The sequence below is a fragment of the Mustela putorius genome, unplaced genomic scaffold (assembly GCF_011764305.1).
Source record: "Mustela putorius furo isolate JIRA1106 unplaced genomic scaffold, ASM1176430v1.1 tig00003845_pilon_pilon_pilon, whole genome shotgun sequence".
Classification (NCBI taxonomy): domain Eukaryota; kingdom Metazoa; phylum Chordata; class Mammalia; order Carnivora; family Mustelidae; genus Mustela; species Mustela putorius.
In genome coordinates, this window is record NW_025421998.1 from 41,369,328 (window position 1) to 41,385,988 (window position 16,661).

At 38.1% G+C, this 16,661-nt stretch overlaps 1 protein-coding gene across 19 annotated transcripts in view; it reads right to left on the reverse strand.

Annotated features, from left to right (window-relative positions):
* The window catches only part of ICA1 (islet cell autoantigen 1), a 142,220-nt gene that overhangs the window by 119,395 nt on the left and 6,164 nt on the right, over nt 1-16,661 (reverse strand). For 4 of the 19 annotated variants that reach the window (XM_013064179.2, XM_013064190.2, XM_013064189.2 and 1 more), the window contains exons 2-3: nt 3,591-3,630; nt 121-283 (exon numbers count right to left, since the gene is read on the reverse strand). In XM_013064179.2, coding sequence (XP_012919633.2) covers nt 121-283; nt 3,591-3,607 — 180 coding nt within the window. In that variant the 5' untranslated portion in view covers nt 3,608-3,630. Of the gene's footprint in view, nt 1-120; nt 287-3,590; nt 3,693-10,541; nt 10,633-16,661 lie in introns of all 19 variants that reach the window. The other 15 variants (XM_013064178.2, XM_013064180.2, XM_013064183.2 and 12 more) reach the window with 6 other exon arrangements.

Sequence of the window (16,661 nt, forward strand, 5' to 3'; positions counted from 1 at the left end):
GAACCAGTTGTCTGCCTGTTTTCAAATATAAAGCACACCTACACTTGTCCAGGTTCAGCACTCTAGGACTGTGACCCCAGGGAGGGGGCTGCGCTGAGACTGACAGCAAGAACAGCTCACCTCCAGCTTGGCATCCAGGTCCGCATCAGAGGCAACGACATGCTCATCTTCCTTCTTCCCTGTGGCTTTAATAAAGGCCTGCTTCGTTTCCCAATACTTCTGCTGCATCTTATTTACTACTGACTTATCTTGAGTATATCGATCCTGTAAGTCCCAAGGATAACTGCTAAAAAACACATTTAAAGAGGTATTTTATTCATGACTTTCATAAAGACAAAGCTGTTTTAGTGTGAACAAAGCTATTTCAACATTGTATCGCACAACATTCATAAACATAAAGATATTTTCCTGTGTTATTATTATACCAAAAAAGTTAACCAATGCTAATGTACTCTGAAACCTTAAAAGTTAGTGAGGAAACCAAGTGGCTTTCGCAGGAAATCAAGAAACTAAACCTTGAAGAGTTTAGCTCTCAGCAGGCTGGACATACTCCCTTTTCAAGTAGAGAAAGTGAGGCCCAACCAGGCAGGGTGTTTGGCTCAAGCAGCCTGTGAGGAAGCGATAAAGCCAGACACCAGCATTCCCTCCACTCCAGCATTATGGCCAACAGTGAAGTGACAACAGAAAAGGAGAGGTAAGGGGGTAAAAGAAAGTACGTTTGAAATCTGTCCTAGAGGTTCCTAAAACAGTCAAACTCGGAATCAGAGAGTGAAAGATTGGTTACCAGACGCTGGATGGGGTGAGAGGAAAATGGGAAACTCTTAACGAAGGGTGTCTGTAGGACACTGCACCTGCAGTTAATAATACTGCATAGCAGAGCTCTGTAGTTAATAATACTGCATGAGCAGAGCTCATGTTAAATAGTCTTACCATAGTCAAAGGAAATGTAAAAAAAATTTTTTTGAAAAATCTGTTACTGATTTCTAATATTAAGACCTTAAATTCTTAAACCCAAGTGTTTAAAATACAGATAGAAAGAAGCCATTCTTCACGAAGACATACTACAGATTGAATTAAAAAGTATGTAAGGAAGATGGGGCACCTGAATGGCTCAGATTAAACACCTGCCTTCAGCTCAGGTCATGATCCCAAGGTCCTGGGATGGAGCCCTGTATTGGGCTCCCTGCTCAGCACGGGGTCTGCTACTCCCTTTTTTTTCTCCCTCTGCCTCTGCACATGCTCTCTATCAAATAAATAAATAAATAATCGTTTAGAAAAAGTATGTAAGAAAGAAATTAGAAAAAAATTGAGAATGAAATAGAAATCTGTAAAAGACCAGAACATCTCGGATATTGACAGAAATGTCACCATTAGTGCTCCCCGCCCCTCTCATGTTGTTTACACCTTCTTCTGGTCTAGAGTTCCTGTTTTTTCTTTCTTTCTTTTCTTTTTTTTTTTTTTTTAGATTTTATTTATTTGAGAGAGAGAGGGAGAGAGAAAACATGAGCAGGGGGAGAGGCAGAGAAAGAAGCAGACTCCTGGCTGAGCAGAGAGCCTAATGTGGGACTCGATCCTAGGACCCTGAGATCATGACCAGAGCCGAAGGCAGAAGCTTAACCCATTGAGCCACCCAGGTGCCCCTAAAGTTCCTGTTTCATTTGTCACACAGGACCGTTGGTTTCTGCTCACTGCAGACGTGTACCTTCTTCCACTCCACACTATCAGCACTCAAAATGTACCAGATATGAGTCCTAAAACACAAACTGCTTTATACCACTATGCAAAAATGCCTCTACCTTGAAACTTGATTTATACTCTCCTCCCAGATAACATTTACAATTTTCAACCCACACATTAATTCTTAAAAAGTCAGAAGGACTTTGTAAAGGTTATCATTACAGAAGTAAGATTTGGGGGACTTTCATAGTTTCTGCAGTTTAAAAAAACTTTTATGTGTATTAACTTGTCAAATCACTGTGCTATATATCTGAAACCAATGTAACATTGTGTATCTGCTATCCTTTAATGACAGAAGTTTTACTATGAGCTCACCTCAAAGAAAATAAGTGGAAGAAACATGTAACTTTTATGTAGAAGAGAGAATCTCTCTACATAATATGTGCATTAAAAGACTAGAAGGATATACCCTCCAAAACTGGTTATTTCAAGGAAACAGAAATTTTAGAAGTGGGGAATAGGGTGGGCTTCTTTGTATTGTATCTTTTATTTACTTATTTTTGGTGAGAGGTCATGGATGAAAAAAAATTCCATTTTGGAAAAAAAAAAACAACAACAAAAAGCAAAGGGACTTCAGAGACCTGGCGAACACCCCTCACCTTTGTCATTTAATAGATGAGGTATCTTAGGTTTCAAAAAATTACGAATTCTGCCAGAAGTCTTACAGGATTAAAATCCAGTCTTCTTAATCCCAGTCCAGTGTTCATTTCAATGTTCTCTACAGCCCTTGCATTTCAGCAGCAAGCAATGAAGTGGCACAGTAAGTAAGAGAATGACTTTGGGGAAGGGCCCATTTCTCAGGGCACTCCCATTTCTCTTAGGTGAGTGACTACCTACTTCCCTGGTCTGCTGCCAGGATATGACAGCCATTTTGAGGGTCACAGGATGGAGGTAAGATGTCTTAATGAGGCAAGATGGAATAATTATGAAAAGAGTATGACAACTGTGAGTTAGAGGGCTGTCAAATGGGGATACTTGGAAACTAAATCCCTCAGCCATTTACTAATTATCTTTTAAAATTCATTATGTTTTGTCTTAAAACAAAACATGCAAAAATTCTCTTAAAGTTTGATTTTTGATATTACAGAGGTCTTGGGTCTGATTACTTCTTTGCTGAGAGGACGGATTGAAAGTATATTCCTTATTACAATTAACTGTACACTTGAAACATGAAAATGTACATCACATTTTTTCATGCTATGGATTAGAGATAAAGCATGACAAAGATCTGATTGCCTGGTGGGTCATGGGTTCAAAAAGGTTCAAAAACACTACGTGAGGCAAACCTGGAAACTATAAGAAGTTTAACACGCTGCTGACATGTGCTACAGGCATGTAAGTGACAGTGCTGAACATTGCCATGATCACCACACTTTACTTAACAGCAGCACCTTCCAACTAGGATTGCCTCCCCAGTGTTCAGTTAAAGTCACATTAATGAGTCTGAGTCTGTGTTCACTCATTATTTTAAAGCTGCTGTACATCTAGTTCCCTGATAACACTAATAAGTTGTAAATAAAACAGTGCTAAAAAAATATTCACTTATTAGATTTGAAAAACTGGTAGTAAGAAAATCCACTGGATTCTCAGAAGAAAAGCTATATATAAATTAATTTCTTAGAGAATATATATTACATAAGAACTTATAGTATATTTGGTTATTTGGTTTCCATATTTCATTTAGATGGGATGTTGAACTTGACTATGCCCCATATTGGATAGGGGTTAACAGATTATTTACTGCTAGTGTGACTCTTGATTTTTCTAGTCAACAGACATTTACTGAGCATATATTATGTGCTTTCCTCTCCCACTAGCCTCTTCCACTTTAGAAAAGACAACACATTACTTACCATTTGTGTCCTGACATGTTTTCTTCTTCTTCTTTTTCTACTGTTGATGATTTGGGGAGAAGGGGCAGGGAAAAAGCATGAGAGGGTAAGTTATATTATGACCTGAAATAAAACAAATATGTATAACAGTTAACACACTATATTATATGTTAATTTGACTATAAAATTTTTCAATCTGAGCCATTTCTAATTGTGTTTTAGGGGCCAAACACTATTACACAGTATTACTGTACCCTGGTGTCGAGAATAATTTAACACTGGAAGAAATATCACAAATGAAGTGTAAGAAGTAAACAGGCAGAATGAATGAGAACAAGAGGTTGCAGAAGACTACATAAAATATGAGATCACAAAATGCAAAATGATACTATATATTGCTAAAGCATTCAAATATCACATAGTAAAGGTATAAAAATTGCCTAGGAATGATAAATACCAAATTCCAGATAGCAGTTACTACTGCAGAAAGACATGGGTGATATGATTCGAGAGTGGACGTACACAGGCTTCAACTGGACTCATAATGTTCTCTTTGTTAAGCTTGGTGGTGAGTAGACTGCATCTGTCTGCCTCTTTACAGATTCAAAATATTTTATAAATGTGCTCACTCTGGCAACATATATACTAAAACTGGAACAATGCAGAGAAGATTAGCATGAGAAAGTCCAAACCAGGAAATCCCACCCACCCAGTTAACCACGTGTTAACTGTAGAGTTGGCGGGGATAGATGGGGGGCAGCTGTGGGAATACAGACTTGCTGGTGCTTCTTCTTCTTCTTTTTTAAAAATATTTTATTTATTTATTTGTCAGAGAGAGTGAGCACAGGCAGACAGAGTGGCAGGGAGAGGCAGAGGGAGAAGCAGGCTTCCCGCTGAGCAAGGAGCCTGATGTGGGACTCAATCCCAGGACGCTGGGATCATGACCTGAGCTGAAGGCAGCCGCTTAACCAACTGAGCCACCCGGGTGTCCCTTGCTGGTGCTTCTTAATCTGTTTCGGGTTCCAGGAAGGGTAGAAAAGTGGGTTCTTGATGATTAAGACTGAATCTTGTGTTTGGCCTTTGGCCATGCTGCTGCCTGACTGCATGTTCCCTCCCAGGGACTGACCCTCAGCCCAAGCTGCCCTTGGTAAGTGGGCTCTGGCACAGAATACTGTACTTGCTGAGGTTCCTTATCAGTGACCAGGAAGGAAAGTAGTAATTACCACAACTCGTTCAGTTTATGAGGGTACTGGCCTAGCCATAGGAAATCCTTGTCCTAATCCCTTCCTGACACCCAGGAAAATCACTTTCAATTTTTTATTTCTAACTTTTTTTTTTTTAAATAGTCCTTAGTTAGCCAGAAAAGAAAACAAAATAAGTATTTCACAACAATATTTCTTAAAAATGAGCCAACGACCCAGCACACTGAAAACAAAACATACACACAATACAAAAGGCTAAAGCGAGATACTAGGAAGGGTTAAAAGGAGGAAAATGTGATTATTTGTGTTTTTACCAGCCTAGTATTGTATTTTCACCTCATAAGTAAACATGGGGGTAACTCTGTGCCACTGTCTTTCACTCCTTTTGCCCTACTCCGGGGAAAGCTAGCCAGGCTCACTGGTAGAGCAAACCAACCCAAACATACTTGCCTACCAGTTTCTATAGAGACTGGAGAGCTTGCCGCCTAAAGGAATGGCCTCTGGCCAGACACAGAATGCTGGTTGCTGGAGGGAATGCCCAGCACACAGAAGGAACGCTTCTGGTTATTCGACAAAATCAGTCTAGTTGTTCTTCCTCTACCCCAGAAAGGGTCCTGGCAATCAGTACCCCTAAGATGGCCAAAAATTTCTTAGAGTTTTATTTTTACCATGTTTAAAATGTTTAAAAGCTTTTTAAAAATGCTTTAAGGGAACTAAATGAAAGTGCTAAAACTCTAGGTCTCAGGTGTGGGGGCAGGAGGGAGGAAGGAAGATATTTTCCCGGGGTGTCCGCAAGCCTCTGAAATGAGGAGAGCCAGTCATCAGCATGTCTCTGCCTACCGGAGGGCTTCCACATTTGTGGTCAAGTTGCCTTGGGAAGGACATTTGTGATAAGTAAGCCCTGCCCTCTACTCCGTACATCATAGGGGGACCGCCAGCTTCTCGTCCTCTCAATGCCCACACAGCTTCCCTGCAAGTACACACTTTACTTAGCTCAAAGCTTCTAACAAAATTTCTTAGGAAAAAATATTGTTCAAGGAAACAAATTATATTCTTTCCTTGAGTCCAATTTCACCATGATCTATTAGTAGAGACTTTCTGAATAATTTTTAGTTGTGGTAAAAACCACATAAATACATCCTTTAAAATGAGTAAATGTACCTTACAGAATTGTTAACTATATGCACATTGTCATATAACAGATCTCCAGAACTTTTTCATCTTGCACGGATGAAACTCTGTATCCATCGAATACCTCATTTCCTCTACCCCCTAACCTCTGGCAAACACCATTCTTCTTGTTTCTATTAGTTTGACTATTTTGGATACTTTATAAGTGAAATTATGCAGAATTTATCTTTACTATGATTGGTTTATTTTATTTAGCATAATGTTGTCAAAGTTCTCTAACCTATGATAGGTTTTCCTTCTTTTTAAAAGTAGAATAATATTCTATTTTATATATAAAGCATATTTTCTTTATCCAGCCACTGATAGACATTTAGCTTGCTTCCACATCCTGGTTATAAATAATGTTTTAATGAACATGGGTGTACAAATATCTTTTGAGATCCAAGGTTTTTTATTATGTATATACCTACAGGTAAGATCGTTGGATTATAGGGTAATTCTAGTTTTGATTTTTTGAGGAACCTCCATATTTTTTTCCACAGTAACTGTACCGTTTTAAAATCCCACCAAGAGTGTTCCAAGGGTTTCATTTTTTCCACATTCTCCCCAGCACTTGTTATTGTTCTTCTATTTCTTCTTGTTCTTTTTTTTTTTTTTTAAAGTAGCAATCCTAATTCACAGTGTCAAAATCACTTCTTAAAAAAAATCATTATGGGGGCACCTGGGTGGCTCAGTGGGTTAAGCCTCTGCTTTCAGCTCAGGTCATGATCTCAGGGTCCTGGGATTGAGCCCCACGTAGGGCTCTCTGCTTCCCCCTCTCTTCTGCCTAGTGATCTCTGTCTGTCAAATAAATAAATAAAATTTAAAAAAATCATTATGGGGCGCCTGGGTGGCTCAGTGGGTTAAGCTAAGTGCCTTCGGCTCAGGTCATGGTCTCAGAGTCCTGGGATCGAGACCCACATCAGGCTCTCTGCTTAGCAGGGAAGCCTGCTTCCCCCTCTCTCTGCCTGCCTCTCTGCCTGCTTGTGATCTCTGTCAAATAAATAAAATCTTTAAAAAAATCATTAGAATTCTCACCTATTCACTCATTCCAGTTCATCAGTTTGGTTGCACTGAGCATGCAACTGAGCATCTAGTTAATATGTACCAGGTGCTGTCTAGCCTCAAGTAACTTATAGTCTAAATCAGCTCTGTCCAACAGAAATACACTATGAACTACATATGTAATTTTAAATGATTAAATGGCAATGTTATAAAGTGAAAAAGAATACTAAAAAATTGTAAAGTATTTTATTTAACCCAATATATCTAAAATCTTATTTCAACATATAATAAAAAAAATTACTAATGTTTTATTTTGCATTCATGTTTTTGCACCAAGTCTAAAATCTGGTGTACACTTTATGCTTACAGAACATCTCAATTGAGATTAGCCACATTAAGTGCTCAATGGCCATGTGTGGTTAGTGGCTACAGTATTGGACAATGCAGTTTAAGCAGGGATAAAAACACAATTTTTGGATCCAAGAGACTGTTGATATTTGCAAGGGACATATAAAAAAGACCTTTGTGACTCCCCAAATTTGTAAAATCTGTTGTTAGAGAAGTCATTTCCCCAAAATACAATAAAATCTATAATTAGATAATACATCAATTCATTGATCTGCAAAGGCGGCTATATCTCCATTTCTGCCACAAGACACTTGGGAAATAAGCCCCAAATGAATGCTATCATGTCTTGAGCATTTTAATAGCACAGAGAAGACTTCCTAAAGTTCTGTTTGTGGCCACATTACTTTAGGAGATAAGCAAAGAAGAGCAAGCATCAAGCTGCTTATGGACTTGCCATGGCATGAGTGCCATGAAAGAAAAAAAAAAAAAGTTAAATTCAGCACAACGTGACCACATGAATATCTATGTTTCACTAAATTCTGTCTCTCCAAGGAAGACAAAGCAGATGAGCCAATAAGAATTAAGATCTTCTCAAAGAAGTAGGGCCCCAAGAGTTAACAGATCAATAGAAAGCAAGTTCTGGAGGGCCCGGCTGGCTCAGTTGGTAGAGCATGTGACTCTTGATCTTGGGGTCATGAGTTCAAGCCCCATGTTGGGTGCAGAACTTATTTTAACACACACACACACACACACACACACACACATTCCTAATTTTGCTGTAACAAAACTGAGGGTAAGGGGATGGGTTAGTAAGAAGTGGCCTCGGTGTCTAAGACAAGTGCAAGAGGGGAAAGATGTCTGCTCATAGGTGGAAATGCTGCTGAAGCTAGCACCTTCTGAAGTGACACAAAGACTACCTAATCTTCCTAGACTTTGCCAGGCTACACCTTGAAGGGGACATAGTACACTGACCTCATCCACCAAAGCCAGGTATTAGGGAGCAAAACTGTTCTCAGCCATACCCATGTGGCTGAGAGGTCATTGTCTTGGGGGGAGAACTAGGGGAATAGGGATGAGGGGTACTTCATTCAGCATTTGTACTGGGATTCCGTGGAATAATTACGCTTATTTTTCTTCTTTGCTTTTCTTACAACTTGCTATGCTGTAGCTTCAATTTTATCCACCCCTGTGGACAGACTACAGCTTGTTTTTCATTTCCTATAGCCACTGAAAAAGCCATTTGGAACACACTAGATGGTTGATATATAAGCCAAAAATTTTTTCTAAATCTCTGAGGTTCCCAAAATGCTAAAGCAAGTCTGATTTAAACAAAGTTTGATGCTTTGCTGCAAAGAAGCAGAGTTGGTCTGTCCTCAGATGCCTTAAACCTTGATACTAGATTCTCCTCCTTGGAAATATAACATAGGGAAGTATTTTCATTCCACATAGGCTGGCTTCAGCTGCACTGAACATTTGTTTTGGCCCAGAATCCTTTTCTATGAGCTTACGGAGTTAGCTGATGATACCACCAATTACATCTGAATTGTGCAAAGAATTTAAAATTCTTGAGCCAACCCTTACTCAGAGTAAAGGTAAGATAGTTACATTTACTGTATCAGTACTCTCAATCCACAAAAATATTTCAATAACTTTCTCTTGAATCACATTTTCAAGTCTGTTGTGTATCTTGTGCAGTTTTAGGTCTCAAATTCATTACCTTTCCAACTTTAGCAGATTTTTCTCTTCCATCAGTGAGCAGTTTCTCTATTAGATGGAGTACTATCTAAAACTGAGTCCAGAATCCCTTTTCCCTGTATCTGCACTGAACATATGGTGGATTCTCTTGAATTGCAGATCTGAGCCACTGCCAAATTTGTCATTTTTCTAACTTATTCAAAATTCCTATTTTCCAACTAAAAATTGTCACTATCTTAAAGCTCTTCAGCACTGCCGTGCATACCAGCATTTAGCTTTCTTTGCGAAGTGTGTCATTTCCCCCCCATAAGAAACACACTTTTCAAGTGATGTGGGTGCAAAGTGGTACATTTGGATCATTCCAGAGTAAAATCACTCATTCCCAAACACCGGCTTGATAGCTCCACACATCACTGAGCAAACGCAAATCTGTTCACATCCCAACATTCCTGAAGCTGAGATGTGTCCTATAATTGATAACCTTATTAACCATCTGGCAGTCAATTTTGTTTCTTCACAGAACATAAAATGGTAAAAGGTCTCGTGAGCGATGGCTTCTTACTTTTGATGACATAAAGAATCATTATTTAAAATTAAACCTCAGTGAAAACAGATCACTACATGCTACAAAATTTGGGGGCTATTTATGTATAACCAAAAAGGAAACTCTGAAGTCAGGGAATGGCAGGTGTTTTCTGTGATGTGGAATGAGTGCCATGACACAAGAAGGAGCCCAGGGCTAGAGGAAAAGAGAGAGGAAGATACAGAGTTGCCTTCCTATGTGGTCTCTGGGGTGAGTTTCTAAGAATCAGTAGTGGCTGGCCAGGTGAAGGGTACAAGGGGGGGGCAGCAGAGGGGGCTGTGAGCTGGATGCTGGTAATTATTCCAGACAGATTGAAAGCAATGAACACATTCTTGCACAGCAGGACTGCATGGAGTGTGCATGCCACCAACCATAAGCAGTTGTACATTCCTAAAACTTAAAGAAAGAGGAGATGTGACTGAGGAGACATAAGGACCAATCTCTGAAGCCACCTTCTGTCCCTTTCAGCATTTAGATATATTCTGTAGCCACTGGAGGGTAGACACTTAATGCTATTTATTTCACATTTACTGAGCACCATCTATGTCCTCTCTTTGCTAGAGAGTTCACCTTTGGTTATCCACAGCAAATGTTGGAAGCCTGTGGCATTTCTCCTGAATTTAGCTTCCAACTACACAATCTGAAGTACATAATTTTCTGCCAGTTCCATCTTCCCACTTTTTCAGAGATTAGCTTCATCTAGAAATATTATCAGGGTCCAATATCTTGTTTTGTCTTTGGGTTTATTTCTCTGGTGCAGTCTTAGAACTAGGGTAAGTCACAAAATTTAGGGCCTAGAGGGAGTTGAGAAACAATTGAATAAAGTCCCTTTCTTACGAAACATATAGAATTATCAGATCACTATGTTACACATCTGAAAATAATAACACTACAACAATTACACTTCAATAAAATTAAAACAGATTATTAAATAAATAAAAAATAAAATAAGTTAAATAACACAGGGACCTGTGATCCAGGGAAGTGACTAACAGGTCAGAGAGAACAGAGCCAAGTAGCTTCAGAGCCAGGGCATCAATGCAGGCTCCTGATGGCTTGCCTAGTGAGCAGAAAAAATACAAATCTGTCAGAGATTCTAGGTCCTGCATTAAAAAATAACTTAATGTTTTATATTTCTTTTGCTCCAAATCATTTTTCATCTTTTTTTCCCTATAGGTTTGTCTTTGGCCACTTTCTCTCATGTCAATAATGATTTTTATGATTTCCTGTGAAATCATGATTTCACAGGAAATCATAAAAATGTGTTTTAAGTATAATGTGTTTTAAGAATAAATGTTAAAATAATTTTAGTAGAAATGGTGAAAAACAATTCCTCCACATGTAATTAACTGTGTGTGTGTTAAAACTATACATACATAATTTTAAAATATATATATTTTTTAATTCTTCAAATTACATAATTGAAAAATCCCTACAGATGGTGGGAAGTTGACATAATCTTCCATCCTTTCAAAAGCTAAATATTGGTTAAAGTAATATCATTTGGGGGCACCTAACTGGCTCGGTCAGTAAAACATGCAACTCTTGATCTCAGGGTTGTGAGTCTGAGCCCCACACTGGGTGTAGTTTACTTAATAAAATAATATTTAAAAAGTAATGTGATTTTAACTAGCGTTTATGGGTGTTTCCCCTATCTCTCAGATATCAAATAGCTTTTCTTTTAGATTTTGAAAAAGTTAGGATTACTCGAGCATTCCATGTAACTTTATATGGATTTTATTTCTAGCTGAGTTTTGTTTCTCCTGCAAGCAACCAAATGATTTTTGACATTTCATAAATTTCATAAGTAAAACACAATCATATCCCTCAATTTTGTGAGTCAGCATATCTTATAAGAGGAAAACCGAATTTTAATTTTACTCAAGGCAATTAAAAGATGAGTTTTTGTTTAAACCCTACATGCACAAATCATTGTTTAAAATCTGCATTTTCGGGCGCCTGGGTGGCTCAGTGGGTTAAGCCGCTGCCTTCAGCTCGGGTCATGATCTCAGGGTCCTGGGATCGAGTCCCGCATCGGGCTCCCTGCTCAGCAGGGAGCCTGTTTCCTCCTCTCTCTCTCTGCCTGCCTCTCTGCCTACTTGTGATCTCTCTCTGTCAAATAAATAAATAAATAATCTTTAAAAAAAAAATAAAATAAAATAAAATCTGCATTTTCTGCTAATGAATTGGAATCTTAGGATATTTTTATATGATCATTTTGTTTAGATTTCAGAACAGCCCAGGTACTACATATAGGCATTAATTAAGGTTAATGCTTCCCTAAACCTATCAAAATCACATTTCTAAACTAAGTATTTTTATGAGACTGACGCGCTGCCCACTGCGCTAAGAGGACCACTATAAACTAAGTATTTTTAATATCAATATAACTTACATCCCAATATAAAATAAAAGCCAGCAAACCCATGATTATGTTACTGTCTTGTGCCTCCTCCCTGTCACTTCCCTGTTTGGCCTTACTTTGTTTGCCTGTGAAACAGTAGACCAGGCTGGCTGACATCTAGGATGCCCTCGGTCACAAAAACTGTAAAGCCAATTTTTATTAATTTTAGAGACATTTATATCTAAGAGAAAGCTTTGACATAATGAACCCATCTTCCTTTTTAAAGATGAGGAATCTGGGGTTCTAAAAATGAACTACTTGTCCAAGAGCAGATTAAAGATCAAGTTCTCAACAAGGAAAGCTGGATTGAAACACTAATATTCAACTAGCAACCTGGTACTCCCCTGGGCCTCTCCCTCTATCTCAAGAGCTATTTCCTCAAAGGAAAATATTCAACACAGCATTTCATATTCTAACAATGGGGGAAAAAAAGTCAAGGTATTCTCTAAAAGGTTATCATCTTCACCATTAATACTAGCTAAAAATATTACGTCCCCACAAAAACAAACTAAAAATAAAATAAAGAACAAAAAATTAAAATGGCTCAGAAGGGGCATGGACTAGGCCTTAGTTTTCTCTTAAAGCCCTGCTTGCAAAGGACAATTGGTGGTGAATTTTGTGCTAAAATCCTAGCAGCAATAACAAAGAGACTGGTATTCGAAAACAAAACACCTCAAAGAAATCCACAAGAGCAAATAACATAAAATGGTTTAAAAGACTGGGAATAGAAAAAGACTAAATAGGTTGTCTTTGCTAAAGAAAAGATTTAAAAAAAACAAACCTTGCTTATAAATTATATTCACCTTTGCTTGTATTTAGGTTGGTTTATATGATTTTCAAATGTCAATTTGAATTTAGTATATGGGTTTTAATCTCAAGTACTTATGGTGGCTTTTTCTCTAAAAGCTTGACTTCAAAAGATAAAGAAGGAATACCCTAGCCAGACAACGGTCCTAATCACCTGTAAAGAAATACTACACACTCCTCAACTGCCAGCACAGAACATTATTAAATGATAGGAATAAATGTTTTCCTTAAATTATATTTCAAAACTGCATTTTATAATTGGAAAGCTCTTACTAACCTTAAAATTTTTTATGGAAGAAAAAGCTGAAATAAGTTAACTTTATCATCTACATCATGTTGTCCAACTACAATAGCCCCTAGCCATTTTTGGCTATTAAGCACTTGAAATATGGTTAGTCTGAATTCAAATATGCTTTTAGCATATACTGGATTTTGAAGACTTTGTATACCCTCCCCAAAAGTAAAACATCTCACTGATATATCTACATTTTAGATTTATATTTTATATTTATAAAAAGTGTATTTATATCGACATATTTGTTTATATTCCTATTTTTAAACCCACTGAGCCACCCAGGCACCCCTATATTCCTATTTTTGATATATCACTATATTATATATAAACACATATTTATACATTCAATTTTATATTTATATATTTGTTTTTGTGTTTTAAATTAAAATAATATTTTGGACGTTTTGGGTTAAATAAAATATATTATCTAATGTTACTTATTCCCTTTAGGTTTTTAAATGTGCCTACTAATATTCTTTAAATTACATATGTGTCTGCCATTATTTTCACAGACAGTGTTGGTCTAAGGCATTAGGCAAATCAGCAAAGAGCTAGAAATTAATTTTATAACTCAGGTTACCAATATTCTGCACAGATTAAATACCATTAAATAGTTCTCCCTAGAATCTCTGATAATTATTCTATCAGAAATGTCATTACAAAAATAAAATTCCATATACATACATCTATATGTATATATACAAAGACTGTATATGTGTGTAAAGATATATACACAACACACATTTATAGTTTTTTTAAATGACCTACATAATGATTAAATCCATATTTTCATTATAAACTGCTTTAAGAAGGTCCAAATCGATGTGCAAAATGCACCAGTAGCTTCAAATAAGATTCATGGAAATAAGAAGTTAATAAACTATTATAAGACCATCAAAAAAAAAAAAAAAGCCCACCAAAAGTTAAAGACTATATGTCTCTTTTTACATATATATATACACACACAGACACATACATACATACACACAAAGTATATACACATATTTACAAATGAAATACATTATATATAATTACATATAATTGTATCTATTTGTGTATGAATTATATGTATTTCACACACAAACACATGAATGGTTAATAGTATTACGGGTACAACGGAAGTGCATGAACGTATGAAATTACACATAAGCACAATGTCAACAATCAGAATAATTAGGGAGACACTAATCTTTACAAGATTCTTTAACATTAAATTTGTAAGTTGAAGCACATTATAGAGATGATCAAGTAATTTCTTATGCCTCCACGGGATCATTCAGAGCCAGGAGAGAATTTATAGATCATTTAGTCCAATCTCCTCTTTCCACAGGGAAAGAACTGAGATCCAGGACTGAAGAAAATGTCCCAAGGCACAGAGTCAGTCTTTTTCATCAGTCTTAAATTACTGAAATACAAACATACCAATAGGTAGTTTATAAAATATCTACATTCTGCACAGGTCCTGTAAACAAACCACCACAATTCCTTTCTCTGGAAAAGGCATGTAGTCAAGGACTTTCCTTGGTTAAGTTGTAGCAACTAACTCATGTTTCAGTTGGGCTGGTTTAGCAAGGAATGAAGACAGCCTGGCAGGGGAAGGAGAACTTAAAATAAAAGTCAAGCAGCAAAGGGAAGCAGACAAAGAAAATTCAATATTTTCATGTACCCCAACTAACACAGCCACCCTCGCCTACACCAGGTCATCTAGTTGGTGTTATTTGAGACTTAGTAAAAGACCTATTTCCCAGACCCTCTTCACTCTCTTAGGGAAGAAGCTTATAGGATTAAATAACAGGAACACCAAGAGTAAATAAGGCACAAGACTGGTTTTTGTTGTTGTTGTTGTTGTTGTTGTTTTGATGGGGATCAGAAAAGACAGTGCCATGGGCATATACCTGGCAGGGCAGGTAGAATAACCAGGAAGTAATCCAACGGGGTGCAGGTCCAAGTCAGGAGTGCAAGGAAGAAAAAAGCAGGAAACAGAAAGGAGGGAGTGGTTTGGCACCAATGCAAAGTTTACCTACTTCACAATGATGCCCATGCTGCCTATGGCAACACTGAAGAGAGAGCATTAGATACAGACACTAATCCTGGCCTTCAGGGAGCAGTAGGTGGAAGCAAACTCCCCAGGATGATGACCAGTCTTCCTCCTCATTCACTGCAGGGAATCATGGCTCCTGGCATTGTGCTAGGCACCTTCTCTCAGAGCTTCCACTCTTCATGTACCTTTGCTGACTTCTTTGGAACTATCCAGCACCATGACTTATAAAAACTGTTGTTCCTTTCTTTTTGTCTGGAAGGGACAGGTCTCATCCCTTTCCCCCTTCTCATCCTGCTGGGATGACTAAAGACAGAATCAGCTAGCACTGTTGACAAGAGTGTTCCAGAAAACAATATGGAAGCTAAAGAGTTTGTATGACAGCTTCACTCTACAGCCTTTACAGTGCTTGCTGGAGCACTTTAGGAATACTCCCTCTGAGAGTCCTGATATGCCATGCTAGAGAGGCCAGAGACATTTCAGCAATAGTCAACAACCAGCAGTCTCTGCTGTACCTGCCCAATGATTTGCTCTTCAAGTTAATCAACCTCCCTCTCTGGCCTCAGCCCATGTTCTTCCACCTCTTTCTTCCCTCTAGTTACCAACTATTTCTTCTCTTCACTGAGTTCTTCTAAGCCCATACAGTCTGGTTCTCTTCTCCACTATGCCAGAGAAAGGTGAAAACCTACTGAAGTCCCCACCTTGGTTGACCTTCGACTAAGCTCCCCTTCCTTAACTCCTCAGCCAACACTCTGCACTTTTGAAACTTTTCTCATTTCGTTGTTAGCTCCTCTTTCTCTGTGCCTACATCTCACATATCAGTGATCTACAAGGTTCGGAACTTGGTTGTCTTCATTGCACTTCACTTGCCTCTCTAGGTGATTTAACTGCTGCTTCAGCCAACAGCTGTGTGCCAATGAGGCCCGGAATTAAACAGCTCTCGGGAGATCGCAGTAGGGAGTTGGAAATACAGATCCAGGGCTCTGGAGGAGTGTTTAAATTCCCATCTCTTTATTGTAATCTTCACCTGAGTGTCCCACAGACATTTCAGATTCAGCACCTCTAGAATGGAACCTATCTCTTTCCATCTGCATCCCCAAATCATTTTTCCCCCTCTGTGGCTCCTATGTTAGTCACCAGCACAAAATCCACTGAATGGTCCTAACTGGAAATTTGACTTCTCTCTCATCTTTTTACAGCCAGTCTCCAAGTTCTTTCCATTCTACCTCCGAAAGAGCTATTAAATACATCTTCTCTTTTCTATGTTGACAGCCAGGACTTAGTCTAGGCCTTCAGAGACAACACTATGCCTAGATCTGCCCACTCCAATCTTTCATATCATGGTCTGAACTATTACTACAATAGGCAGATCTAATCATGCTGCCCTCCCACTCCAAATGTTTTATTTGCATTCTCTTGCCCACTAGAGAAGTTCCAAACTTCTTGGCAAAAAACCCAAATGCAAAATTCAAACTTTTACAATACTGTACACAGAACTATTCCTTCTGGGCATTTCAGAATGCTAGGGCTTTCCTGAATATACTA